We start from the raw sequence: 27,906 nt of genomic DNA on the forward strand, positions 1-27,906 counted from the left end.
GTCCGATCAATTATATTTTACGAAGCCCCCAAGTCGTTTTGTTCTGTGTAAATGGGCTTTTCTTTTCTCTCTGCGTGGTTTTTTATTTCGCTTTCCTCGTGTTTTGGCCGTTTTGTTGACCTCTGCACTGCTCGGGTCAAACCGGTCGGGTCGGTCATACGGTTCTCCGTCACTGGCTAGCCTTTTAAGAAACTCAAAATAACCTTAAAGGGAACAATCCAAGCCCCCCCCACCTCCCCGACCCACCACCACCCACCCACGTCGGGGACTTTGAGCTCATCCAGTCTAGGCTGACCCTCCAGTGCCGGGGAAAGAGAGTGCTGTATTGTTGGAGCCGCTGTCCTTTGGATGAGACGTTAAACCTCAATCTTTGCCTCGCTATTTGCCCTGTTGGGAAAAAGAAGGAAGTTTCTCTCTCGCAATGTCCTGGCTGACAATCCCCCTTCCCCGCCCACCCCCCCCAATAAAATCAGTCATTGAATTCGTAGCTGTTTGCAGGACGTTGCTTTGCGCAAATTGGTTGCCGCATTCTCTTACAAAATATCCGGTTGTGGCATTTCACAGATTTAAGATGCTGTAAAAAAAAATCAATAATTATTACAACTATGAAGCATAGTTGACTCACATAAGAAAAGTACATATAAGGTAGGTGTGTAGGGCTTTTGATGGCCTCGCGTAGGGGTAATGAATAAAGTGTGAATGACTGGCTCTGATCACACCTTTGTGCGAAGCACAAAAAACAATTTAATTGGTGCTGCGAGAGAGAGACAAGCTCTTGTTGAGGAGGAATTATGACCCCGAGAACATTCTGTTCAGATCCACCAGCATCAGAGGCCAGGGGAACGAGGGCAAGGTTAAGACCGTGATCGGAAACCATTTGCATAAGCCGTACAGCCGGAAACAGGCCATTCAATTCACTTTACAGTGTGTTCTGTGAAGCCTTTGGGACGTCCTCCCGACGTGAAAAGCACTATATCAAATGCAAGGATTATTATTATTATTATTATTATTCAGCCCAATCAGTCCTTTCCGCTGTCTATAATTCCACAAATGCCTCCGCCTCCCTCCCTCCCTCCCAGACCCTTCTATTCCCCTCTCCCTCATGTGAAGGTCCAGCTTCCTCTTGAATGCGTCCACACTATCTGTTTCCACCACCACGTCAGACAGTGAGTTCCACAATCTCGCTCTCCTCTGCCTGAAATAGTTCCTCTTAAATTCTCTTTTAGATCCCCTGGTCTCCTACCTGTGCAGCAACCCTCACATAAGTCATATCAGTCGGGACCACACACTTAACATGACTTGTGGAAAGTATGAGTTACGTGAAACTCGCAAAGAATATAAACTCCTGAACTGGACCTGGGCAGATGTACGACGTAGACAATTGTACGATTCGTACAGATCGGGTTTACGCGAGTTTTACTGCATTTATAATTTATTGATTCTTTTTTTTTTGACCAAGTTTCTCCGGTTGTTGTTTTCTCCACAGATCGTTGACGAACTTGGCAACGTGAAGAGCTGTGTGGACGCCAGTCAGGCCGGCAGCGGGAACTGGCTCAAATACATCCGCTCAGCCCATTCCTACAGACAGCAGAACCTGGTCGCTTGTCAGATCAATGACCAGGTCAGTTTCCCATAATGGGGGCTGAGGCTGGGGGCTTCAGTGGGCGTGAGGTGTGGGGGGTGTGGGGGGGGGGCTATCATTAGATCTCCCCAACAGATGTGAAGTTACATCATGTGGCTGTCTTTAGTCGCTCCACAATGAGTTACTGTAACCCTCGCTACTATCATTCAACCACCTCAAAGCATTTCACAGGTGAGAGCGTGCATTTGTAGGCAAATGTTGTGGCCATTCTGTCCACAGAACGTGCCAGAAACAGCCCGATAAATTGTATCCAGGGAGATTGTAAGCCAAGACACCAGGAGAAAGGAACTCCCTTCTCTTTCTGAAAGGAACATTGATGGGAAACTGGGTTTCATGTTACATCTGAAAGATGACATCTTACACAATCCAGCAACCACACCCCCCCCCCCCACACACACACACACATACACCCCCCCACACACACAACACCCACACACACACCCCAAGCACACAGCTAAGAGTGTCTATCTGTAGACTGTGACCTCAACCTTCATGATGTTGGCCACAAACCCACGACCTCCTGATTCGGAGGTGAGAGCATGAGCGACCAGGCCAGGGATGCAAACGAACTTGAGGGGAGTCTGCACTTGAGCTGACTGACAGGGGAACCTACTAAGTGACGTGTGGTTTCAGCTCTGACCCAAGGGGCCTTCAAGCAGATGTCTTGGCTCGCAGCGAATGATGCTGTATTTTCCATGCAAGGGGTTGGCATTGGAGAGCTGCAGAGTCCGAGAGAAGTATGCAGTTCCCAGCTGAGCTCTGTGGCCGTTTTAGCTCAAGCAGCGCCTCCTGCTGGTGTGTGAGGGAGAAGGACCTTGACGATTTAGGGCAGGGCTTGAGGCTTGAGAGGAGTCTCTCTGGGGAATGAGAGATTCTCTCCTAGATCACAGTGAGTGAGTGAGCGAGCGAGCGAGCCATCAACACAAGATAATAATAATATATGATCCGAAACCGGTTAGAGAGAGAGAGAGAGATGCAGAGATAGACAGAGAGATACACAAATAGACACAGACAGACAGACAGACAGACAGAGATAGAAAGAGATGCAGAGATAGACAGACACACAGACACACATATATAAACAGATTGATATAGGCAGTCAGACAGACAGACAAATAGATAGATGCAGGGATAGAGAGAGAGGGAGAGAGACAGACAGACTGACTGACTGACTGAGGAACACACAGCAACTCGGCGTGGAGAGAACAAAGTGAGAAGGACAAGCATCCTGACTGTAACTGCTGATAGCAGTAGTTTGATCCACACATTGCACCCGGTGACCTGATATCCACACGGCTTTGATATCCACGATTTTGAGGCTCCTCTCGCTCCCTCCCTGCACAACGTGATGTCACTGGCTCTGCCTCGCTCAGTCAATAGGAGTCTCTTGGCCCGAGGACAATTCCCTTCCTCAAAAGCTCACCGTCGATCCTCGTTGACCCGTCTCGAATAAACCGCTCGGCGATAAAAGGAGCAAAACTCTGCTCTGAGACAAGAGGTTTATGTAACCCAGTGACAGTGATGGATGGAACATCTGCTGCCGACTTGCTGAGGAGCTGGGCACTCTCCAGAGAAAGCGAGGAGCCCTCGAAACCAGGCCAGCTGTTAGCAATGAATGGCTCTGTGTGCACGGACCCTGTCAGCCCACGGTGATTGATAACTTAGCTCCGCTGGTTCCACAGTCTCTCTCACTCTCTCTCGCTCTACACACACACACACACACACACTCTGGAGGTGGACGAGACCTGGGACTGTGACAACATCCTTTGACATCCATTTCAAACGGGGGTTTGACAACAAAGTTACACGGTCACTACACTTTGCAGTGCATTCTGTGAAGCACTTTGAGATGTCTCAACAACGTGATAAGGCGCTGTATCAAATGCTAGGATTGTTATTGTTATTAAGTCTTGGCGGTGATAAGGCTTTATTGGTGGTTGGTCGAGTTGGAGTTGGATTGAGTTGGGGTTGGGTTGAGTTGGGGTTGGGTTGGGTTGAGTTGGGGTTGGGTTGAGTTGGGGTTGGGTTGAGTTGGGTTGGGTTGAGTTGGGGTGGGGTTGGGTTGAGTTGAGTTGAGTTGAGTTGAGTTGAGTTGGGGTTGGGTTGAGTTGGGTTGAGTTGGGGTTGGGTTGAGTTGGGTTGAGTTGGGGTTGGGTTGAGTTGGGTTGAGTTGGGGTTGGGTTGAGTTGGGTTGAGTTGGGGTTGGGTTGAGTTGGGTTGAGTTGGGGTTGGGTTAGCAGGACCATTGAAAGAGGGTAAATCCAAAACAAATCTGCAGAAACACTATTTCAGTGAACGTGTAGTCAATGTATGGAACAGGCTCTCTTGGGAAGCAGAAAGTGTTGATTCTTTCAAAAGCAAATTAGATGGACTTTGTTTAGGATATAATATCTTGGGATACAGTGTATAGTTTGGGACATGACATGTGCAAGCGACTGCCAGGATGGTGGAAGGCGAACTGGATGGACCTTGGTCTTCTTTCGTCCAGCAATTATTGTGTTCTTAAGTTCCAACAGTCATTACACTTTGAATTGATTGTGAAGTGAAGGAGCTTCGATATGTTTTTGCTGCAACGGTTTCTTTAGAGAGTCACCTCTGGGCCAAAGCGGTGAGGGAGCGAAAGAGAGAGAAAGAGAGAGAAACATCTACTAAACGGGGTGGGAGAGAAGCCCTTTCAGTCTGCAAATCACACAGTTAATGTCCAATCTTCAGCTCGATCTCAAATCCCGACATCGACACCTCTGTCTGTAGCCTGGTTTGTTCTCTCCTCACTCGTTAACGCTAAGCTGAGCAGCGAACAGCTTGGCCCGGCTCAGCCTTCATCTGCAACGCTTGCAGTTATTAACTCGCTGCAATCTGGTCACAATGCAGGGATTACGTGTAAGCCACAGCTTTGCTGCTCAGGACTGTAGAGCATTGTTTGCGCTCAGCTCGGAAGATTTCCTCGCCCCCTGATCCTGGCTGGAGCCACCCCTCCACCCACCTACCCCCTCTGGGTGTTTAACTCTCACTGATATGCTGTCTCGAATGGCCTTCTCTGGCTCAGGGCAGCGACAATTCAGGCGCTGGGTACGTGAGCAACCTCAATCCCTTGTGTGACTATCTTGAGTGGGTGCATTATTATTACTACGGATAATAATAATCCTTGCATTTGATACAGCGCCTCAAAGCGCTTCACGGAATGTACTGTAAAGTGAATTGACTGTATATTTGTGGGCGAAATTGAAGATAATTGGCGAAAGAACCAGAGGGGAGAGGAGGAGACTTCTTTTTTTTTAACCCAGAGGGTTGTTACGGTCTGGAACGCGCTGCCTGAAAGGCTGGTGGAAACGAATGCGATAACAGCTTTCAAAACAGAAACATTTGCGGCCTTTCCAGTGGAGGCACGATGGGCCGAATGGCCTCCTTCCGCGCTGTAATATTCTTATGATTCTGTGAAAATGCAAATGCGGGGATTATAATAATCATCTTCTGTAACGTGCAGTTCGCAGCTAAAACAACCTTTCGCTTCGGATTATTTCTGTTCCTGTTTCATTTCCATTTCACGCAGCGCGCGGGGGGGGGGTCAGACTGAGCGACGCCCACTGCCCCTCTGACAAACCACAGTGAAATAATAATAATAATAATAATCCTTGTGTTTGATACAGCGCTTTATCATGTCTTCGAGGGGTCTCAAAGCGCTTCACAGAATATAGAAGGTTGAGGGGTGATCTGACTGAGGTGTTTAAAATGATGAATCGATTCGATAGGCTAGATACGGAGAAACTATTTCCTCTGGTGGGTGGGTGGGGGGATCCAGAATAAGATGGGTGGGTGGGTGGCGGGTGGGGGGCATTATCTTAAAATAGAGCCAGGCTGTTCAGTAGTGAAATCAGATCCAGTGAGATAGCGAGATAGAGTGAGAGAGTCAGATAGAGTGTGGGAGATAAGAGTGAGGGAAGGAGAGAGAGCGAGATTGAGAGAGAGAGAGAGAGAGAGAGCCTGTACCAGGCAGAGTGTCTGGTCTGAAGACACTAACGCCCGTCCCTCAGTGACTCACTGGGAGCTGAGCTCACACAAAGTTCACGATAGTTTTAAAACTGCAGCAGTTTTCTTCGGGCAGCAAGTCAGAGCCACATACTGACCGCTCAGCGCTCACTCTCTCGCTCACTCGCTGCTTCCACATCGTGATGCACAGACAGGTCAGCAACTTCTTATTTTACTCAGAGCCTCTTGAGGAAGGGCGGACAGACATACCCTGTCCTTTTTCCGAATCGCTTTCCGTCCCTGACCCTCCCCATTCACCCTCGTCATGTGTTTCGCCTCCGAGTTTCGTTAGCGCCTGGAGGGTTAACAACGCCCGCTCCACCAACTTTGACTCTCCTGTGCCGGTGGAAAATATTTATTGGATTTTACTTCTTCGCCGCTCCACGGAGTGGGGGGTGGGGGGGGAAGGGGGTGGAAAGGGTCGAAGGAAAAATATTTTTTTAAAGGAACGAATACGTGAGTAGGACTGCTCATTCCTCGAGGAGAGAACCTGTGCCTTTAAGGTGCCAAATGGAGTGGTTCTTGGTCGCAGCCGCAGGGAGTGAATGAGTGAATGAGAAGTGGGGATGGGTAGAGTGGGGAGATGGGGGAGGGCAGTGTGGTTGGGGTGGTGGCGGAGGGGTGGGGGGGAGGTGGGGGGGGGGGCCGCGGGGGAGAGCAGTGTGGTGGGACGGGGGAGTTTCCATTGGTTACATAACCTTTTGTGGTGGGGGGAAGGCGGGGGCGTGGGGGCGGATGTGGGGGGGAGGGGAGGGGTGGGGCGGAGGTGGAGGGACAGGTGAATGACCGAGGTGACAGTGGATGAGGTAGGTTCTGAGCGGAGAGTTTCGGGGTCAGTTCTGCAAGAATTCTTCTCTAAGTATCAAAAACAGTGAAGTTGATATTCAGCTGAAGAAGTTCCCTTTACCTTTTTTTTTCAGAATACCCTCCGATTTATTATTAATAACAATAATAATCCTTGCATTTAACATCGCGGCTTATCACATCCCAAAGCGCTTCACAGAATAGACTGTAAAGTGAACTGACTGTATAACTTGTGGGCGAAACTTTCCGCCACCCCCCCCCACCCCCAAAAAAACACCATCAAACTACTTTTTTTTCAATAAGTCCCAGTGTCTTGGCCTCAACCCTTCCCCCTCTCCCCCAATCCCCGCTCCGAGACGTGGCCCCGTGAAGGGCCCTATGTAAATGCAAGGTGTGGCTGTTGTTGTTGTACCTCTGATTACCTTCCAGATAAAGGAATACTTCCTGGTTTCTCTCCTGAAACTGCCCCTTTTGCAAACTCTAGACCTGGGGACTCTTGTTCTGATAAGCTTATTGCTATCACACAGCCCCAGGCTGGGGGTGGGAGGTGCGGGGGGGGTGTGGTGGGGGGGAGGCAGGGGAGCTAAAGACACTTTCTCTCTCACGCCTATTCTCCGCAGACTGATTTCCACCCGCCCGCCTCGTTATTGTCCGTAAAATACTTGAAACGCGAGCTTGAAAACTTTATTTTAAGAATTTTTCTTTTTGTTTAAACGAGACGAAATCTGTAACTTCTTTCCAAAACGTGATTTTTTTTTCTCTCTTAAAACCACCAAACTTCACGACGAGGGGAGGGAGGGCGGTTTATTTATTTGTTTGTTTGTTTATTTGTTTGTTTGTTTGTTTGTTTACTTCATTGATTTATTTATGATCCGCGCCAGTGATTTCAATTCATTTAACGACATTTATTTCTGATTTTTAGTTCATGTTCGTTCAGATTTCTTTTGGTGGAGTGGATGGGGTGATGGGAGTGGGGGGGTGGGGCGCGGGGTTTAAAAATGAACGGTTCTCTCTCCTGGAGCAGCTGGGGCTGGTTTTAATTGACGTCGTGTGCAACGAGAGTGTTTTTTTCCTTTTAACGTGACCTAAGAAAAGTCACTGTAAAGGCTCTGAGAGCAAAGTTACATTGTACTGGCAGAATAAATGTGCTCAGAGCAGTTAGTGTGCGAAGATGATGCCCTGATTTCCTTGGCAATGTCACCTCCTGGTGCATCTGTTGCAGTACTGCAGACACAGCACCATCTCCGCTCCTTCTCTCTAAAGTCTTACTTTTCAGCGACCCTTTTTATCGAAAAAAAATCATCATTTCTTCAAGACTCTGGAATGGTATCTCGACTATTTGGTCACCCTGTAGTTCCACCGTTTCCCCCCCACCCATGCCACCCACCCCCCCCCCCCCCCCCCCCCCCTCACTTTTATACATTTTGGCACATTTGGCTGAATCCTTCCTGAAAATGTCAGGAACAGTCAGCGAGAGATGCTCCGGAGAGAGCGAGAGATGGGGATGGGAAGGTGGGAGGTGATTGTGAAGGGGATGGGGGTTATATCGATCAAGTCAAGTCATTTCAAGGTGTCACAGTGCCCAAAAAGACAAGGAAGGAGTTGGGAGTGGGGGGAGTGGGGTGGTGGGGTGTGTGGGGGGGGGTGTGTGGGGGAGTGGGGCAAGTTATAATTAAATTAGGAAATATTCACCGCAATCCGATCCCAGATGTCACCGTGTGAGATTCTAATGTAACCCTCAGACACGAAAGAGAAAGAGACTCGTGCTGGTGGTGTGAGAATGTTGTGCCATTAACCTGGGCAAGTTTACAGCGGAAAGCCACGCACCTGCACTGCCGGCTCAATGCCTTTGAATTACAGACAAACCAGCTGCGTTAAGGATAGGGCCAGGGTCACCATGTGTCGGAAGAGAGGGTAAAACTGAGCATCACGCGTACTACGCTAGATTTGTCAGCTAAAGAGTCCAAAACATGTCAGTCAAACTGCTTTTGGGTCATTACAGAGATCAGAGAGAGAGTGAGGGAAAGAGGGAGGGAGTTTCTCCCAGTGTCCAACAATCCTCCCGACACATCTATGTCCTCCCGACGTGAAAGGCGCTGTACAAATGTCATCTTGTATATATTTTGCGTGGCTGCGTGCCTTCAGGACGGAGCTGATCTGTGACGGGCCCTGGTTGGATTCTTGGGATCATTTAAGGCTAAATTCTCATCTCTTTCCCCCCCACCCCTCGCAGATTTACTACAAAGTGATCCGCGAGGTGTATCCCGGGGAAGAGCTGCTGGTGTTCATGAAGGACGGGGTGTATCCTGACGGCACGATGCCACCCAGCCTCGATGGTAAGCCCCTCGCTCCCGGCGGCTTTAACACCTTCAGTACTGGAGAGTCCCACCTCCTTATCCCACCAGAAGTCAGTGAATCACATCCGCAGTGGGGATGAGGGAGTTAGAGTTTGCTCTGATTGCCAACCGGAGGAGCTGAGTCTGACCTCTTATGAGTCTATGTGTGTGGGGGGGGTGGGGGGTGCCTCTGTTCCTCCCTCCCCTTGGCTTGGTGTCGTGCTCCACCACTATCAAGCGCTCTGGGACGCTACCCTGGGTGAGGGGGCGCTGTGTAAATGCAAATTGTTGTTGTGTGTGGTTGTCGGTTGGGGGGGGGGGGGGGCGGCGGCGCGGGAGTCTGCGTGTTAAACCCCAGTAAGGCCCCCCTGATTGCTCCATTAATCTCTTTCCCGCGGGGACCCCCTCCCATTGTCCCTCGTGGGTGAGCGACGAGGGTGGCGAGGCACGCGATCGGCGAGGAAGGAAGGAGAGTGTGGGTGTAGGACAAGGAGGAGAAGGAGGAGGGAGGGAGGGAGGAAAGGAGGAGAAGGAGAGAGACGAAAGCCGATGGCGGCTTGAGCTGGGTGGGGAGAAGTAGGGGTGGGGGGGACGCGGGGGGGTGGCTGGGGGTGTTAGGCCCCTGGCACAGTGATGTGCTCCAGACAGAAGTCGAGGCTGTAAATTGACTGTCGCTCGCTGAGCGGTTGTTTTCCTTGGCATCGGTGTCAGGATGCAGCCTCATAAACTCACTCGGAGCTGCTCCCTTTCTTTAGCTTGAACTGCGCTGCCATAATTTACAATGCTGACTCTGACCGGCCAGTTGCTGTCAGCCAGCGGTGGGAGACTTTCCTGAGCAGCCCAGTTTCTTGCGCAAATAACCTTGACTCTCTTTCTCTCTCTCTCTCTCTCTCTCTTTCTTTTCCCACTTTCCCTTTCTGTCTCTCTGTCTCTCTGTGTCTCTCTGTCTGTCTCTGTCTGTCTGTCTGTCTGTCTGTCTGTCTGTCTCTCACTCTCTCTGCTTCCTTCGCCGCTTCCTCCCCCTCTCTCTCACGGTGTGTCGGGGAATTGTTTCTTCCTCTTCCTCTCCCTCACCCCCGTTTCACCACGTCCTAACCTCATCCCCCACCCCCCACCCCTACCGTCCCACCCCCCCACCCCCATCAACCACCACTCCCCCCCATCGCCCCACTGTACAGAGGACCAGAGGTACCAATGCAACGACTGTGATGAGCTGTTCCGGTCCAAGCTCGCCCTCCGGCGACACCAGAAGTATTCGTGTCACAACGCAGACGCCATCTTCACCGCCATAAACCAGGAGTTCAAGCAGAGTCCGCTGGACGAGCTTCCCCTGCACGAGTGCAAGGACTGCGATCGCATCTTCCCCAACGAGTACAGGTAACGGCGAGGGTGGCGAGAGTGGGTGGAGTGGGGGGGAGGGGGGTGGGGGAGCGTGGAGGGGACGTAACATGTCCCTCCGAGAGGTGTTAACCCCACCCCCTACCTCAATTCCCCCTTCGCCCTCCCCCACCCACCCACCCACCCATCCTTCCTTCCTTCCTTCCTTCCTTCCTCCCTCCTCCCAACAACAGCCCCAAACCCAGGAGAGAGAGAGAGAGAGAGAGAGACGATGATGACACCAATGCCAGGTTTCGCCCATAAAATACACAGTCACTCCACTTTACGGTGTATCTCTCCTGTTCGAAGCTCTGTGAGACGTCTCGATGACGTGATAAGGCGCCGTATATCAAATGCAGGGATTATTATTATTATTATTAAAAACACGTTAAGAGTTTTCCACAGTTTTCGAGGTCGAGACACTGCGGTGGAATCACGCCCAAGACCAGGCGGAATTGTCGGTCCCCGGGACCTCTTTATTTACTGTATAACTTGCTCTGTCGCGCTCTCTTTCTTTGCAGAGGGGAGGGAGTACATTCAGGAGGGTTGGTAAAATTGTGTGTGCGTGTGTGTGGGGGGGGGGGGGTGGGGGGTGGTGGGGGTGGTGAGGGAGAGAGTGGGGGGAGAAGAGAGAGAGAGAGAGAGGATTCCTAACTCCGAGCAAATTTGTTTACAACTGCGCCATTACCACTCTCGGAACACAATCAAAGTTAATTAGCCGCTGTGGGAAGGTATTTGTTGGGTGATAACAGTTCACTGGGTTGCGATGGCAGGACTGATAGTGACTGCACCAGCGGCTGAGAGAAGATAGTATCAACTGTGCTGTTAACAACGGCACAGTTCACATCACTGCCCGAGTGAAACAGCTCGTGGGGTGGGCTGTGGGGGTGCAGGGGGTTGGGGAGGCGAAGGAGAGGGGGCTAATGGAGGGAAAGGAGAAGTAAATTACTTCGCTGATCACAGCAGCAACAACTTGGGTTCACATAGCGTCCCTCAGGCAGGGCAGGTTCCTAGAGCATTACGCACACGCTCATGCCCAACGCTGGAATCAGTTCATCTCCTCGCTCGTTCCCTGATTTGCCGATATATAACAGGAGAAGTAACCCGTTGTTTGAGGCAGCGTTAAGCTCCTCGTCAGGCGGACGTCCCAAAGAGCTTCACGGGAAAATATTATGAACATTTGTAGAGTGTGATGGTTGTTAACGGGTCGATGTTCTGTCTCTCTCCCACCTCTCTCTCTCTCTCTCTCTCTCTCTATCCCTCTCTCCGTGCGTCGTGCAGCCTGGAACAACACATGATAATCCACAGCGAAGAGCGGGAGTACAAATGTGACCAGTGCCCCAAGGCCTTTAACTGGAAATCCAATCTGATCCGTCACCAAATGTCACACGATAGTGGTAAACGCTTTGAGTGTGAAAACTGTGATAAGGTAAGATGCAAGGTAAGAACGGGACCATCCTTTTACTCTCTTGGCAATCGCCAGTACATTAACGGTCGCTCTCTCTCGCTCGCTCGTTCCTTTCTAACTCTTAATTCGCCGCCCAGGTCAATTCAATTTAACTCTCATTTACTTGGGCCCCGAATTAACCACGGACACTTGTATTTATGCAGCGCCTTGCACCTCGGGAGGACGTCCCAAGGCACTGGACAGTGAGGGGTTTGCACCCGAGCCGCGGGTTGGGATCAGAGAGGGGCTGAGGGTGAGGTGGGGCTGCGGGGGCGTTGGAGGAGGGAAGATGGCCGAAGGCCCAGTTGAAGAGGAAGGTCTTGAAATGGGTCTTGAAGGAGGCAAAGGAGGGCGGACAAGGCAGAGGAGAGGCTCTGGGATAGAGTTCTAGAGGGCGGAGGGCAGAAAGGCTGAAGGCCCGAGCACCGATAGTGAGGCGGTGGGGAGTGGGGAGTGGGGCCGGGGGTGGGGGGAACAGGGAGCAAGTCAGTGCCTGGGGCACTGGGGTGGGGGAGAGGACAGGTCGGTATGGAGTTAGCAGGTTCACAGAGGTAGGGAGGAGCAAGACCATGGAGGGCTTTGAAGGTGGGGACGAGGATCTTGTACTCGATCGTCTGGGGGCACGGGGAGAGAGTGAAGCCGGGCGAGGGTGGGTGGTGGCGATCGGTTCACGGAGCTTAATCGAGTTCAAAAGAGGATAACTGTTACTCATCACACACTAATGTTAACTGTTCTTATCGTTGGGGATGGGGGGGGGTGTGGGGAGGGGAAAGGCAGGGGATCAAGGTTAAAAGATGAGCTGTGTTGAGGCTTGATTGGTCTCGCTCTCTCTCTCTGTCTCTCTCACTCTCCCCTCGCAGGTCTTCACGGACCCCAGTAACCTCCAGAGGCACATCCGATCGCAGCACGTGGGTGCCCGGGCGCACGCTTGCCCCGACTGCGGGAAAACCTTCGCCACCTCCTCAGGCCTGAAGCAGCACAAACACATCCACAGCAGCGTCAAACCCTTCACCTGTGAGTCACTTACGCTTCTCCTTAGTCCCGGCCGGGTCACAGCCCAGGGCACCCCCATTCCCCCACTTCCCCCCTCCCATCCTCCACCCCCACTTCCCCTCTTCCCCTCCCACCCCCCCACCCCCAACATTGGCGGAGATGCCGTCCCTTAAACAAGACGTTAAACCCCAAGAGAAATCGTCTGAGACTAGTCAAGTGCACTCTCCCAGGCAATGGGTTCCGAGCCCCGAATTGGGGGACGTTGAGCTCACGGTGTGAGGGGGGGGTGGTGGAGGGGATGGGGGTAGTGAGGGGGGGGTGGGAGGGAGGATGAGCGCCGTATTTTCGGAGGCTCAGTCTTTCAGTTGAGACCTGCAGTGCTCCTCACTATAAATAGCCGCAGCATTTGACACCATGAAATAATCGCTGCAGGTGACGGAAGTGACTGTAATGTGCTTTGAGATGTTTGGCCATTTCAGGCGCTTTAGAGAGCAAATTATTTGGCAATTTTCACACGGAGCTGATGGTCCTTTTATGTCCGGTCCCTTTTTAGTCTTTCTTTAAGATTCATTTCTCTCCTACCTTCCGTTATTCCCCCTCCTTTCTTCTCTCCCTGTCTACCTCTTCCCCCCGTCTCTCTCTCCTCTCTCCTTCCCTCCCTCCCTCCCTCGGTCCCTCTCGCCATCTCTCCTCTCTCCACCCTTTACCCCCTCCCTCCCATTCTCAATGTTTCCTGTGGAGGGGGTGGGGGATGGGGGCTTTATATAAAAGAAAATGCAGAAAAATGGCTTCAAAATGAAGACGGAAATTCACGTACAAAGTTTCCATGTTATAAAACTCTTAAGAAAAAGTCTGAGTCTAGACCCAGGTCAGAAGGGGTGGGGAGGGGGGGGGGGTGGGTAGGGAGTGTGGGGGGGTTAGGGAAGGAGTGAAGTGGGGGCAAGATTTCCAGCTTCGCTTAGCTGGTTAGTACAGCGTAAGAAAATTCGGGGTTTACTTTTCCCCCCGCCTCTCTCCCTCACTCCCCCAGCTCCTGCCCAACCCACCCCAGTTTTTAAATAAATTCCCCCAACACCCCACCCCCTTCCCCCCCCCCCGCAAATAAATCGAGCTGATTTCATGCTCGTCAAAGCGACGCAAAGGGGAAATGTCGGAACCTTTTTCCCACATAAGGGGAAACTTCGAATCTCTGTCGGGATTCAACACTCCCAGGTCAGTATCAATCCGCCAAATCAAATTGGTCACTCGCTCCATGGCTGTTTGTGGGACATACACAGTCACTCCACTTTACAGTATGTCCTGTGAAGCGCTTTGAGACGTCTCAACGACGTGATGAGGCACTGTATCAAATGCAACGAATATTCTTCTTCTTATCAACTGATCATTCACTTCGCGGCTGCTTGTGGGACATTGCCCCGCACAAAGGTTACCACATCTGCCGATAGATTACACAGTCACTACATTTGACAGCAATTACCCTTGGAGGGCTTTGAGATGTTATGATGTTGTAGGCGTTGTACGATCCAAGGATCATTATATATTATTATTATTTATTATTATATTATTATTACGGGGTCTGGGCAAAAAGGGCAACTGAGCTCCATTCAACAACTGCTGACAAACTGAGAGGTCACTCAACCATTAGTGTTCGTTATTTGCGTGCGTGAGCGTCCGTGTCTGTGTGTGTGTGTGTGTGTGCGTGAGCGCGTGTCTGAGCGTGTAGGCGCCCATGCACGCCCGTGCATGTGTGTAAATGCGCGCGTGTGTGGAACTGAGCAAAGTGAGCGGGTTTAGGTTCCTTGTACTCTCTCTCTCTCTCTCTCTCTCTTGGAGGCCGGCGTGCAGATTAGGCCGAGTTGTTAGCCAGAGGCTGTGCAGCTGAACGCTGGTGGAGGTTAATGTGGGAGAGAGTCAAAGACACTTTGGGACAGTATTTAGATGTGATTTGCACTTCCTGTCTTGAAGCCCACGGGGCTACCATCGGACTGAGTTGCAGCGATTCAAGATCGAAGCCTAAATGTGTCAGTTATTCCCATCCCAAAGGGAATTAAGTGAAGCCTTCAGGATTCCTCTTGGATCAGCTTCCCTAGGCAATACACCCAAACCCCATCCTCTGCTCCAACACCCCCCCCAGCACTCCCCCCCCACCTACCCCCTCACACCACCCCTTCCTCACCTTCTGTTATAATGAGAGCAGGGAGCTTAGCAGAGCAGGCAGTGAGGGTTGGTGTGAGACTGAATTTTAGGGCATTAAAGGGAGTGAGGGTGACGGGATGCTTGTGAGATCTTCTGGACCCATTTTTAGCAATTTAATGGCTGTTCCCTCGCTGGCTTGTTTGCCCTGACAGTGCTGGAGTGTTTTTTGAGGTCAGCCACGTGTCTGACTTACACGGAAATCCATCGCCATGCTTATCCGAACCAGAGGGAGAGTTCCACATACGTATTGCCACCTACACATGGAAATTTCCCCTTGTCTGAAATGCAATGTGCACTCTCTCTCTCTTTGTCCCCCACTCTCTCTCTCTCGGTGGAGGGGACTTACCTTGCTTACCTAATCCTAGAGAGTATTAGGCACAGGTTTGGCGAGAGGCAAGGCTTGGTGGGGTGGGATGGGATAGGGAGGGAAGGTGCAGAGCCTTGCAGGAGCCTCAGCTCAGTTCTTGTTTGCGTTCAGAGGTCCCAACACAGAGGCAGATGCAATAGACAGAGCAAGCCACAGCTGGAGAAGCTTCTCTATGTTTTTTTTGTAGAGGGAAGGGTGTCGGCAGGGGCAAGAGACACACATTCTCCGATGATTCAGTGAGGACAGAGCCTGGGGAACCCTCCACAGTCTTAAAAAGTCCCCTCCTCTGGGCGACCAAAGACTATAAATATAAATAATCTCACGAGGCAGCTTTGTAGATCCCAACGAACTGCGCCTTTTCTGTTGTGAGCTCCAGCCATGTCGCAAGCTGATTCGGACGGTACTTAGAGTAAGTTAGTGCGAGAGTGAAGCTTTTAGAAGTGGATTCTTGTATTGTAATTGTATTTATCTGTATGATATTGACAGATAGGAGGCAGGGACAAGCGTGGACACAGAGCAATGGTAAGAAACCTTTCTTTGTATAGTTGTTCAAGCCTAGGACTGCTTTGTATCATCCACAATCAATTGTTATGGCGAGATATTTCACTACACGGTTTAAGCCCAGGTCAGGTCCAGGGATTAATGTGGGAGGGGAAAGGGTCACTTTTTTTTCTCGAATACCCTTTAATTCAATCAAGGCAAGTCTGCGATTCGGGAACAAGTTCAGAAAAGGGAGTGATTTTCTTAGCCCTTTCTTTCCGACCTACACAACTCGTTGTGAAGAAATACTTCCTGGCGTCCGTCCGAAAATTAACCAAAGCCCCCTCCTCCCCGCCCGCACCTCAAACCCTTCACCTCTTTGTCCTGCCGCCTTGCTCTGAGTAACTGAATGGGTGAAGGACGTGAGTACATAGAACACCCCACATCGTTATGTTAAGACTGATTATTGATTAGGGATGTGCCGAGGTTAGGGTGTATTTGATTTCCTTAGTGACTGTCTAAGGGCTCATGTGATTGCAAAGCTTTAGTGACTGTGTGATGGTGAGTGACCTATCAGTTTTACCCCAGCTCTGAGCAGGGTGGTGTTATACGTGGCAGGGGTTAGACGATAGCCAACAAGTGACTATTTCTTTCTTCTGTTGCACCTCTCTGTTCCTCACGGAGCCCAGTGACTGGGAACAGAGTTGCACTTGCTGAGCGGTGCAGTCTGCTCAATGGTCGGTCCAAGTGGGGCACAGACACACACACATTGACACACAAGGACACACACACACATAGTCGCCCACAGCACTCCACTCACTAACTGGTATCAAGGCCCACAGTGGAGCTGAATGGACTGTCCTCCTCATCAACATTGAACTCACTGAGCTTGCGATGAGCAGAATTAAATTACACCCATGGCCGTTCACACTTATACAGCCTCCTTCGACCCAGGCTGAACATCTCGAAGCACTTCACAGAGGCGAGAGCAGGGAGGAGGGTTGACTAAAATAGTCAACGCGGTCAAAGAGGCAGGTTTTTAAGAGGGTTTTGAAGGCAGGCAGGAAGCGAACAATAAAGGGGGGGGTGAAGGGATTTGGGGAAAGAGTCCCAGAGAGGGTGAGGTGGGAGGGGGGAGCGGGGTGGTCTATTTGCTGAAAGCTCGGCCAAAGATAGAGCAGTATTGGAAGAATGGATGGTGGGGGAATTGGGAGAATTGGGGTGGGTTGGAGTGGGGGAGACAGTCGAGAGAATCATGCTGGAAGGACTGGGGCTAAGAACATAAGACTTGCTAGACGAAAGAAGACTAAGGTCCACCCAGTTCGCCTTCCACCATCTCCCAAACTATGTATCATGTCCCATGATTATTATTATTATTGCCTAAAAAAAAATCAAATCAATTTTTTCTTTTGAAACAAATGGGTTCAAGTTGCGATTGCCGTGTTGGTGTAGACGGTGGAGGAGATCTTTACCCTGTTCCTGTTTCTCCTTGTGTCTCCATCGCAGGCGAAGTCTGCCACAAATCCTACACCCAGTTCTCCAACCTTTGCCGGCACAAACGCATGCACGCAGACTGCAGGACCCAGATCAAATGCAAAGACTGTGGCCAAATGTTCAGCACCACCTCCTCGCTCAACAAACACCGGCGCTTCTGCGAGGGCAAGAACCATTACAGCCCAGGAACCATGTTCCCTCAGGGCCTGTCTCTCACCCACAGCCCCTTGCTAGACAAATCCAAGCCCTCGTCTACTCTCAATCACACGCCCTTACCCTTCAGCGATTATTTCCCCTCCCGCCCGCACCCGGCAACCCTGCCTTTCTCCTCTCCCTTCCACGCTCTCGCTCCGGGCTTCCCGAGCCTCTTTCCACCCTCCTTGTACCCTCGCCCCCAGTTGTTGCCAAGCAATCCGCTCCTCAAAAGCTCACTGAACCACGACCTCGATAGGACCCTCCAGAGCCCGCTCGGGACCACCCCGTCCATGTCACAGGGGTCTTCGCTGGTCTCGGTGTTCAACGAGAGGGTAGTCCCTCCTGAGGAGAAGTCCGAGGTGCACTCGGAAAACTCCTACACGGAGAAGGGCAAGGCCAAGGGGAGTGACGTGAGCGAGGGCAGCGACTTCGAGGACGTCAACACCACAAGCGGCACTGACCTGGACACCACCACAGGCACCGGCTCTGACCTGGACAGCGATGTGGAGAGCGACCGGGACAAGAAGAAGGAGAAGGGCGTCCCCACGGCCAAGCCACCGGACAAGCTGGGGCTCCCGCCGGCCAACGCCAACAATGAGAGGTCCTATCTCCCGTTCCAGCATTCCTTCTTCCCGCCACCGGACGAGCAGAACCTGCCCACCGGGGCCACCAACGACTCCATCAAGGCCATTGCCTCCATCGCCGAGAAGTACTTTGGCTCCGGCTTCATGGGGATGCAGGAGAAGAAGATGGCCTCGCTCCCGTACCATTCCATGTTCCCATTCCAGCTGCTCCCCAACTTTCCACATTCCATGTACCCATTCACGGACCGAAACCTCAACCCCAACCTTCTGGTCAAAAACGAACTCAAATCCCCCAGGGAGTTCCAGAAGGTGGTGGGCCCCGAGTCGCCCTTTGACCTCACCACCAAACGGAAAGAGGTCAAGGTTCCCCCGGTTCCTCCCGGCAAACACGTGACGTCCTCCTTCCCCGGGGAAGAGCAGCCTCTGGACCTGAGCATAAGTAACCGGAGCCGGGTCAGTCAGAACGGACCGGGGGAACCTCGCAAAAACCATGTGTTCGGGGAGCGCAAGATCATGATGAGTGACGGGATGCCCAAGATCCCTCACCCACAGACCCTCCATTACGCCAAGCCCTCGCCTTTCTTCATGGATCCCATCTACAGGTATCTGTAGATCCTACAGAACAGTCATTCGCACAATAAATAACCCCCCCCGACTACCTCGGTCCAATGTAACTCTCCAAGGCTCTAGGTTCGAGTGCTCTGGGACCTTATCCTGCGCGAGGGGCTCTATATGAATGCAAATTGTTGTTGTAGGTTCAAATTCTCATGAGGACATAAAGATCCTTCACTATGAAAGGAGGGACGGTGTTGAGTGTCGATAATATTAGCCAATTATTAATATTAAGGAGTTGGAGAGGAGGTGGGGGGGGTAGCCTGGGATGTGGGTGCCCTGGAGTACGTGGTGCCCTGGTGGCGGGGGGGGTGGAGGGGAGGAGGGAGGGGGTTTGCCTTGGAAAAGGGGGGGTTGCCCTAAGGTCAAATAAAATGCCAGCATTTATTCTCAGGTCTTACTCATGGAAATGGCCTCAGGAAGAAAATTGGTGTGGGCGGTGGGATGGCCTGAGTCGTGGATGAGTGCGAAGCACCAAATTTTTTTTTTACAAGTTAAAGGGAGGTGCGGGGAGCCTGGGGGGGAGGGGGGATTTTGGTGATGCTGGGACAAGGAGGTGGTGGTGGTGGTGGTGGGGGTTTGGGTTAGAGACATCGAGGATTTGGACCATCGATTTGATTCCTTGTTCCTTGGATCAGCAGGGTGGAAAAGAGGAAAATGATCGACCCCATGAACTCGGTAAAGGAGAAGTACCTGCGTCCGAACCCCCTTCTCTTCCACCCTCAGGTATGTGTGCCCCCCACTTCCCCTCAAACCACCAACCCCCGAACCCCCGTGTTTCTACATTATTAACAAGCCACGTTTGATCAGGGTTTATTGATTCGATCATATATAGAAGGAACGCTCTTTCCGATCGCTGTTTCTCCCCAGTTTCTAATCTTCCTCACTAACCCCCCACAACCCCCATCCTAACATTCTCCCCCCCTCCACCCCAATCTCCGTCCAGTGTGGGCATCGTCACTGAGCTTGCCTGGCTGACAATTCCTCTCCCCTCACCTCCCCCCTCTCCCCAGCCCTCCAATAAAACTTTTCGTGGGACGTCGCTGTGCGCAAATCGACCGCCGCGTTCACCCACAAAGCTAAATCCGTCATTGAATCGAACAGAAACAGCAAAGGTTCAATTGAACCCAACCGCCTCTTGAAAGCGCTGGAGCCAATCCCCCCCCACCCCACCAGCTCTCCTTCCCCTCTTATCACCCACCCCCCCTCTCCCCCCCACCCCCGCTGCCAGCGCCATTGAATAATGCACCAGCGATTTCGAGGGGGTAGGGCCACGCCAGGTTTCACAGCTAAACTTAGCTGCACTATTGTTTGGCTCTCACAAGCTTATAACTTCCCTCAATTTGAGTCCAGGCCGTCAACTGACCCTACGGCCTGGTCTGGCAGCAACATCCTGTGTTTGTGTGGGTCGGGTGACGTGTGAGGCAGGGAGGGTGGCACAGCCGAGAAAGACGGAAAGTTTGTTATCTGTTTCCCCCACCAGACCCCCCCCTCAGCCTTACCTCACCCCCATCCCCCCACCCCCCCCCCTCACCCACCCCCACCCACTCTCTCAGGCCCCTTCTCTGAAATGTGGGGGTGGGGGTTGCGTGCGTAAGAGCACATCCCGCAACCTGCATTTTTTTCCCTTTCACTTTGTCCCCACTCCGCCCTTCCTCCTGTCTCACAGCGCTTCACAGGGTATACTGTAAAGTGTAGTGACTGTGTATTTTTGTGGACGAAATGTGTGGCAGCCAATATTGCGAGAGTATCAATGACTGAGTTGTGTTTTAAGTTGGGTAGAGAGAAGAGTAGAGTAGAGGAGTTTAAACATAGTCTGTGTTTAGTGGAGTGCGGGGGGAGGTGGGTGGGAGGCCGAGAGGGTGAGAAGGAGGGTGGGGGGGGGTGGGGGTGCGAACAGGAATGAGGAACGAGACGGTGAATTATCAAAAGGTTAGGCTCGGGTTTCCCGTAGTGTCTTTCCAGCAAGGCAGCCGTTTGACCAAATAAAATAAACTTCTAACAATCTTTTGGCACATTTCTCCCCAGAGCGTGTTTAATAGGGCCCCGAACATGCGAAAGGTCTTGGCAAGGTGACTCCTATTTGCGCTGTGAAATATATAGCTGCTTCCTACAACTTTCCTGCGGCTCGGGCTGATGTCATCCTGCAAGGAAATGTTTCACGTATTGTTATTGTGCGAGCCAGCCCCGACTATTCAATTCAAATGCCAATGCTTGGGACTCTGAACAACACTGAAACAATTCTCCTTTCATACACTGGGGGAGGGGCGGGAGTGTGCAGACGGGAATATTCCATTTCCCATTTTGTTTGGTGCTCGCTCCCAACCCCCCCCCCCCCCTCCCCCCCACTCGGCATTCCGACCCACCCTTCACCTTTAATAACGTCTTAATAATGTCTTAATAACGTCTCCCCACTCATTTCCCCTCTGAGGCTTGTCCACCCTCCCCATAGCAGTGAACCTTGTTACTTCTTAATGGGGTGCGGTCTCTCTCTCTCTCTCTCTCTCTCTCTTTCTCTCTCCCCCCCCCCCCCCCCCCCCCCCCTCTCGCTCTCTCTCTCGCTCTCTGTATGATGGACAGTTTCCCCCACCCGATAAGCGTCCTGTCTAACGGAGCTAATTGCACGCAGCCTTTGTCCCCTCAGCAGAATGGCGCTCCATCCACTCGCTGTCAGAACTCTCTCAAAACTCTTATCTCAATTTCCACTTGCTGTATTTTGGAAGAAAGTCAAACAGAGTTGGTTGGTTTCAGCTGCACGTTGGAAAGGATGGACGCGCGTTGTGAATAAAGCAGGTCTTTTGACCGAGGAAAAGGCTGGGCTCTGGGCGAGCTCAGACTCGAGTAACGAGACTGTTCACCCATCAACTCAAACTGCCTCACGAGGAATTGCAAAAGTGTAGTGACTGTTTTTCAGCAGCGTATATAACAATTCTTGCGTTTGATCCTGATGACACGTCTCTCAAAACGCCTTCCGGAACACGTTATAAAGTGGATTGACTGTGTATTTTACGGGGGGAGCGCTCACCGATTGAGCACAGCAGCGACCCCACAAACAAGTCGTGGGTTGTTTTTTTATCCGGAGGGATAATTACCCACCCCTCCGGAAAACGATCCACCAATTGACTAACAACCGGGTTCCTACTTACCGCGAGGTAAACAGAAGCGTGTGGAGTAAGGAAACTTACCTAAGGTTTTGCCCGACAGGGAATCGAACCTGTGTCTTCTCGCTTGCGAGGCAAGTGCTCTAACCGCTGCACTACGGGTTGAGGATTCTCGGCTGGGAAACTGGGAGAAACTCCCTCTTACTCCCACCATGGCATTCGTAGGGTCTCTGGGTGCCCCTCTCCCTCCCCACCAGCCCCCTCCCCAAGGCCCCCTCCCCAAGGCCCCCTCCCTGGTGGCAGGTATGATTGTGGCTCTCTGTTACAGATGGCCGCTATGGAGACCATGACTGAGAAGTTGGAGAGCTTTGGTGCACTGAAGCTGGACCCAATGGGGGTCCTGCAACCCCCTCCCCACCACGCTTTCAACTTCCGATCGCCGCCCTCCGCCCTCTCGGACGCGATCCTGCGGAAAGGAAAGGAGCGCTACACATGCAGGTGAGCGAGGAACAGAGGCGGCTTAAACATCAGGCATGGACGCCATCAGTTATCTCCCCCTCCCCCCATCCATCAGGGAAACGGGGATGAGGCAGGCGACACTTGCAAGCATCACCGTGGGTGGGGGGGTTGCTGTTGGGCAACAGGAAAGCTGATGGAGGAATTCCTGTTCAGGAATGGCTGGAATTCCCAGGACGGGATCGCTGCCGGGTAATTCAAGTGGAATTTTCTGCGGTTTGGGAGTAAGAGTGGGGGAGTGGGGCGAGTTGATACAGGACCGTTGGACCTCCTTCTGTGCTGTAAGATTCCATGAGTCATTGGAGTGTGAGTGTGGGTGAGATCTCCTGTGACTGAGCCCTGGTCGCTGTGACTATTTTACTGTTTCCTCCCGGCAGGTACTGTGGGAAGATATTTCCAAGGTCGGCAAACCTGACCCGGCACCTCAGGACCCACACAGGGGAGCAGCCATACAGGTAGGAAACTCGAGGCTTCAGACACCCCGAATTCCACCCGGCCTTGAGTCCGAGACACCCTCTGCGTCTTACCGTGACAGGCGGAGTGAGGGGAGCGCCGAAAGCGTCTCAGATAAGAAATGCAACAAGGACATCTTACAATTCTACGGTGCCTTTCACGTCGGGAGGACGCAAGGCACTGATAATAAGATGCAGGAATTTGAAGTGGAGGGTGGGGGGGGGAAGGGGTTAAACGGCGGGTGCGATTGGCGCACGGGGTTAACGGTCGGGCTGGGGAGGCCGTCAAGTGCTGAGGTGGGGGGGGGGGAGCCCAGTAAAGCTTCCCAAAGCTGGAGAGAAAGAGCAGAGAGGTTGCTGTGAGATCTAACCCAACGATTTTACAGACTCATTTCTCTGTTAGAGATTGCAAGTCCCCCGGGAGCAATGCTGCTGCCTTGGCAGGGATATTTCCCCAGGGCGGTGGGGAGGGGGGGGTTGGGGAGGGGAGGGGAGGGGGGGGAGGGTGGTTTGTTGGTGATTAGGTAATTTAGAAACAATTTGCCCTGACAAATTACTCGATCATTTTCCCTGCAACTTTTCAAGTTGACTTGTAGGTAAATATGCAGCAGATTTGGTGAGCGACGGGGAAGGGGGAAGGGGGAAGGGGGAGAGGGGAGCGAGTGGGCCAGCGAATGAGCGGGGGAAGGGGGGAAGTGGGAGCGGGAGGTGGGGGGGGGGCAGGTTTGCTTGAAGGGTGGGTGCAAAAAGACAGAGTGAGGGGTGGTGTGGGTGGGGGGGCAGCGGGGTGGGGTGGAGGGGCGCTCTTTGTTACTGAAACCTTCAGCGGTAGTGAGACTGACGAGTGCGTCTGAGCACTGAAGGATTCCCCCCCACCGCCGCCCTCCCGCAACTGCCCCCCTCCCTCCCTCACCCCACCCCACGACCAACTGGAATTAAACCGTCTGTCCCCCCCCCCCACACCCCCTCACCCCAACCCCTAACCCCCTTAACCGCACGTCCAGACACTCTCTCAGCAAAGCAATTAACAATTCCTCCCCCCACCAGCCCACCCCTAAATTCCCTCGCCCCCACCCCCCCACCCGTGCAACCGAGGCAAAACACTGGGCTCTCTTTTGCCATTAGCAGCTCGCCCCTGACCCATGGTATTCACCGGTCTCCCCAATTAGGGAGCCAGGCATTTTCTTAGGCAGAACTTAAAAGAATTTGTTTGATTATGTAAAACTTCTGATGCTCAGTAAATTTTCCCAGCGCAATTAGCTCTCAGTTACGGCTTGCACTGTTTGTGTAGTGAGCTAAACTGTGTTGTATCAGCTCCATCGATATATCCCCCAGGAGCTGCCCGCGAGCCTGGCCCCTGTATGTTCCATCGCCCGTGAGTTAACCCTTTGAGCAACCGAACCCTTTAGGTTTTTTTTTTTGACTCGTGGCAAGCTGGGCCCACTCAGATTTTCCAGGCTGAGGTGGAGAGATTTTTGTTGGGTCGGTCGCGGGGAGGGGGGGGGGGGGAGGGTATCGAGGGCTATGGGGCTAAGAAAGGGCAGGTGACGGGAGTTGAGGTCCAGATCGGCCGTTATCCAATAGAATGGCAGAACTGGCTCGAGGGGCTGAATGGCCTACTCCTGTTCCTATGCTCTTACGTTCGTAGAACGGTCCACTCTTTTTATCCCCACCTCCCACATGCCCTCTCGTTCCTCCCACACCACCACCCACCCCAACATCTGTCCGTCCGTTCCTTGAATAAAGTCTTTCGCAGTCCTTACTTTGCATCTGTTTTTTTTTTGCGTCTGTTGACTGAATTTAAAATAACAACAAAAATTTGATCACTCAATCCACGACTGTTTGTGGGGACGCTGCTATGGACAATTGACTTCTGCATTTCGCCCACAAAATATACAGTCGATTCACTTTACAGTATATTCTGTGAGGCGCTTCAAATCCAGCGCGAAGAATTGTTATCGTTGATTATTATTATCAAATGTACACACGGATTATTATTTTGTTCCGTTACCGTTACAATCCTCCATTCCATTTCAATTTTTCTCAGGTCCACAAAATTCCACGTCGTCTTATTTTAGTTTGAACGGAATTGTGGAAAAGGCTTCCAAAAATTTCGGCATTAATATTATGCACTGCCCCTCCGTCACCTATGCCCAACTCGAGTCCAAATCCTGACTGTCCAGCACCTTGGGACATCCCCCCCCCCCCCGACGTGAAAGTAAATGTAATTTGTTGTTGTTGTCCTTGAAAAGACATTGGCTTCCAAAGTCAGGCTGGAGTGAAGGCAGCTCATCAAAAACTTGTCAGAGGTGAAGGCCTGGCAGGCTGAGACTGGGTGGAATTTCATCCCCCCTGGGCTTGTGTTTTAATGCTGCGGTTGTTCCTGCTCCTCCCGCCTCTCCCCAGGTGTAAATACTGCGATAGGTCGTTCAGCATCTCGTCCAACCTACAGCGGCACGTCCGAAACATCCACAACAAAGAGAAACCCTTCAAGTGTCATCTCTGCAACCGCTGCTTCGGCCAACAGACCAACCTTGACCGTCACCTCAAGAAGCACGAGAACGAGAGTATTCCAGGTACGCGCCTCCTCTGCCCTGTGGAGTGAGCAACGTTGTGTGTTGTGTCACGCTGGGCGCACTGTGGAATCCCGTAACATGGTGGTTAGTCTCCGCAAGCGTGAGGCCCGGGGTTTGATTCGCTGGTTGGGCAGGACAATACCTAAGGCAGGTTTCCTTCCTCCACGCCCGCGCCTCTGTTTACCCAGCAGTAAGTCAAAAAAATAAACATCACGTAGTCACTCAATCCACGACTGTTTGTGGGGACGTCGCTGTGCGCAGTTGGCTCCCGCGTTTCGTCCACAAAATACGCAGTCAATCCACTTTACAATATATTCTATGAAGGGCTTTGAGACGCCTCGACGAGTGACAAGGCACTCGCTCAAATGCAAGGATTATTATTATTAATATTATTATTAGAAATGCAAACTGTTGCAGCCTTGTAGTAGTTTATTGCTGCCGTCCTCGGTGTTAAACCCGGCTCTTTCGGTCTACTGGGCCTTTGCTTTGAAGGGGATCGAAACCCCTCATGTGGAAATGGCAGCCCCTACGCAAATTGGCTGCCGTGTTTGCCTACAAAACACACACTGCTCTCCGCAATGCCCTGTGAAGCGTTCTGAGACGTCCACGTTTATAACAAGCGATCTGACTTGGGTTCCTCCTCCACCCACCCACCCCCCCCACCCACCCAACTTCCCACCTCCACCCCCGATATCTGCTTCTTTCAGTGAGCCAACACTCCGGGGTCTCATCTAACCACCTGGGCACCAGCGCGTCTTCCCCAAACTCCGAGCCGGACAACAGCGCACTTTTGGAGGAGAAGGAGGACTCGTACTTCTCGGAGATTCGGAATTTCATCGGGAACAACGACTTGAGCAAGGCTTCTGGTTCCAGTGAGAAAAGGTTTGTGGCCGGCATGACCTTCAAACTGCGCTCAGTAGCAAATTGGCTGTTGCGTTTCGCCCACAAAATACAGACAGTTTGAGTGTCCTCTGACGTGAACGGCGCTACTTAATAATAAGGAATATTGTTATTATTCAAAACACTTTGGAGCTTAGATTCTGCACAAACAGTTGGATTTTAATGCATGCTTCGAATGTGTCGGGTTTAAATACGTCCTTAAAATGTCAGACACCCCCCGCCCCCTCCCCATCCCCCCCCCCCCCCCCCACCACCCCAAGCCCTGCTCTGCCTCTCCATCATCACCCATCATCCACTACCCTCTCCTCCCTCCCCTCCCTGTCCTTTCCGGCTCTGTGTTAACTCAAGATTTAAGAGCGCAGAACCAGGCGGAATGAGGTTTACCTTTCACCCGCAATTTAGTTGTCAGGTCTCGCTCACAAGCATCACAGACATTCCCTTGCGTAAAGGGCTGATGTTCATCTGAGAAATTCCTGCCCACTGAAGACAGCCAAGAAGTAAACAATGCTGTATTGGAGTCAGATTGGTTACCTAACTGAAATTGACTGTGTATACACGTACAGTAAATATATATCAATATTAATATATTGATGTGAAGTGCTGCCCATCAAACACTGATTCACCTCCAAGCCACGTGGATGGAGAGAACACGGAGGGAACCTAAAAAAAATTTTTTTAGTGCTATTTGTTTTGATTTCTTCTGTTCTGTTCAGGGTCTTTTTTCTTTTCCTCTCCCCCCACCACCACCAACCCCCACCCACCCCCCCCCCACCCCCCCTTCAGACCCGTTCCTGCCAGACTCTTGCAACGCTAACAAATGACTTCATCACAGAATCAATTACTGTCACGTCGCTCGCCATAATCTGGCTTGCAGACGGAACCCGCCCGCTCACACACACACACACACACACACACTCGTACGCTCACTCACACAGACACACATACAAACTCACTCCCCGGGGACATGTTCTTTCCGTTTATCAGTGGTACTTTTCTTTTAATATATAATTCTTAGAACAGATGTTGGACTTAAGGGTGAAGGGAGAACGTCACGTCACCGTGTACTGGTCCCAGTGTAGAGCAGAGGGGTTGGAGGGCGGGGGGCGCGGGTTAGGACAGGGGTGAGAGGTGAGGGAGTGTTGTGTTGTCAGAGCTTTTGGCTGAGATGTTAAACTGAGCTCCCACGTCTCGTGTGTCACCAAGAGAACTGCGGGCGCGCAATGAACGCTGACCCATCAGTTGTCAACACTGACCATCAAAGCCTCGTCTCTTCCCCGTTTTACTGAATCGGCAATCGGGTACCGGTCACTGGGCACCGATTCTGCTCCGATGTGCCTTTTAACGACTAGTCGGGGGAGAACACAAGGTGCGGGAAGCAAAGGTCTACTTGTCATGGGATCTGTTTAAGGAAAATAAATGACGTTTCGTCATTGGAAAAAGGGTCGGACCCTCAAAAGATGCCGTCTGCGCCGCCCTCCGGCGGCGGCGGCTGAGTACTGCAGCTGCCCAGCACCAGAGCAAAGCAAACCGCGACTCGAGCCCAGTTACAGGGGTCGATCGGAAAGAGAAGAGAGTTTGTCTCTCGACAAACCGCCTCACCACCCCCCACACCCCGCCATCCCCCCCTCCCCCCGCACCACTGGATAATGTTGGTGGTTCACCTCATGGCTGTTTGCAGGAGGTACCTCGAGATGTCATCCCAATGCTGGGAAAGGCGTAGTACAAGATGCAAGAATTATTATTACAACTTACATCTCTCTCTTTCTTCCTCTCTCCCTTCCCTGCCCCACTCTTTCTCTCTCTCTTTC

At 51.9% G+C, this 27,906-nt stretch overlaps 1 protein-coding gene across 4 annotated transcripts in view; it reads left to right on the forward strand.

Annotated features, from left to right (window-relative positions):
* prdm16 (PR domain containing 16) overlaps nt 1-27,906 on the forward strand; it is a 113,557-nt gene that overhangs the window by 81,441 nt on the left and 4,210 nt on the right. Inside the window, exons 2-12 of one of the 4 annotated variants that reach the window (XM_042343565.1) lie at nt 1,487-1,621; nt 8,706-8,808; nt 9,987-10,185; nt 11,467-11,614; nt 12,493-12,646; nt 17,175-18,543; nt 19,192-19,279; nt 21,983-22,152; nt 22,548-22,625; nt 25,029-25,198; nt 25,906-26,080. In XM_042343565.1, the coding sequence (XP_042199499.1) occupies nt 8,760-8,808; nt 9,987-10,185; nt 11,467-11,614; nt 12,493-12,646; nt 17,175-18,543; nt 19,192-19,279; nt 21,983-22,152; nt 22,548-22,625; nt 25,029-25,198; nt 25,906-26,080 (2,600 nt within the window). In that variant the 5' untranslated portion in view covers nt 1,487-1,621; nt 8,706-8,759. Of the gene's footprint in view, nt 1-1,486; nt 1,622-8,637; nt 8,809-9,986; nt 10,186-11,466; nt 11,627-12,492; nt 12,647-15,674; nt 15,711-17,174; nt 18,544-19,191; nt 19,280-21,982; nt 22,153-22,547; nt 22,626-25,028; nt 25,199-25,905; nt 26,081-27,906 lie in introns of those variants that run through there. The other 3 variants (XM_042343562.1, XM_042343563.1, XM_042343564.1) reach the window with 3 other exon arrangements.

The sequence above is a fragment of the Callorhinchus milii genome, unplaced genomic scaffold (assembly GCF_018977255.1).
Source record: "Callorhinchus milii isolate IMCB2004 unplaced genomic scaffold, IMCB_Cmil_1.0 Scaffold24, whole genome shotgun sequence".
NCBI classification, from domain to species: domain Eukaryota; kingdom Metazoa; phylum Chordata; class Chondrichthyes; order Chimaeriformes; family Callorhinchidae; genus Callorhinchus; species Callorhinchus milii.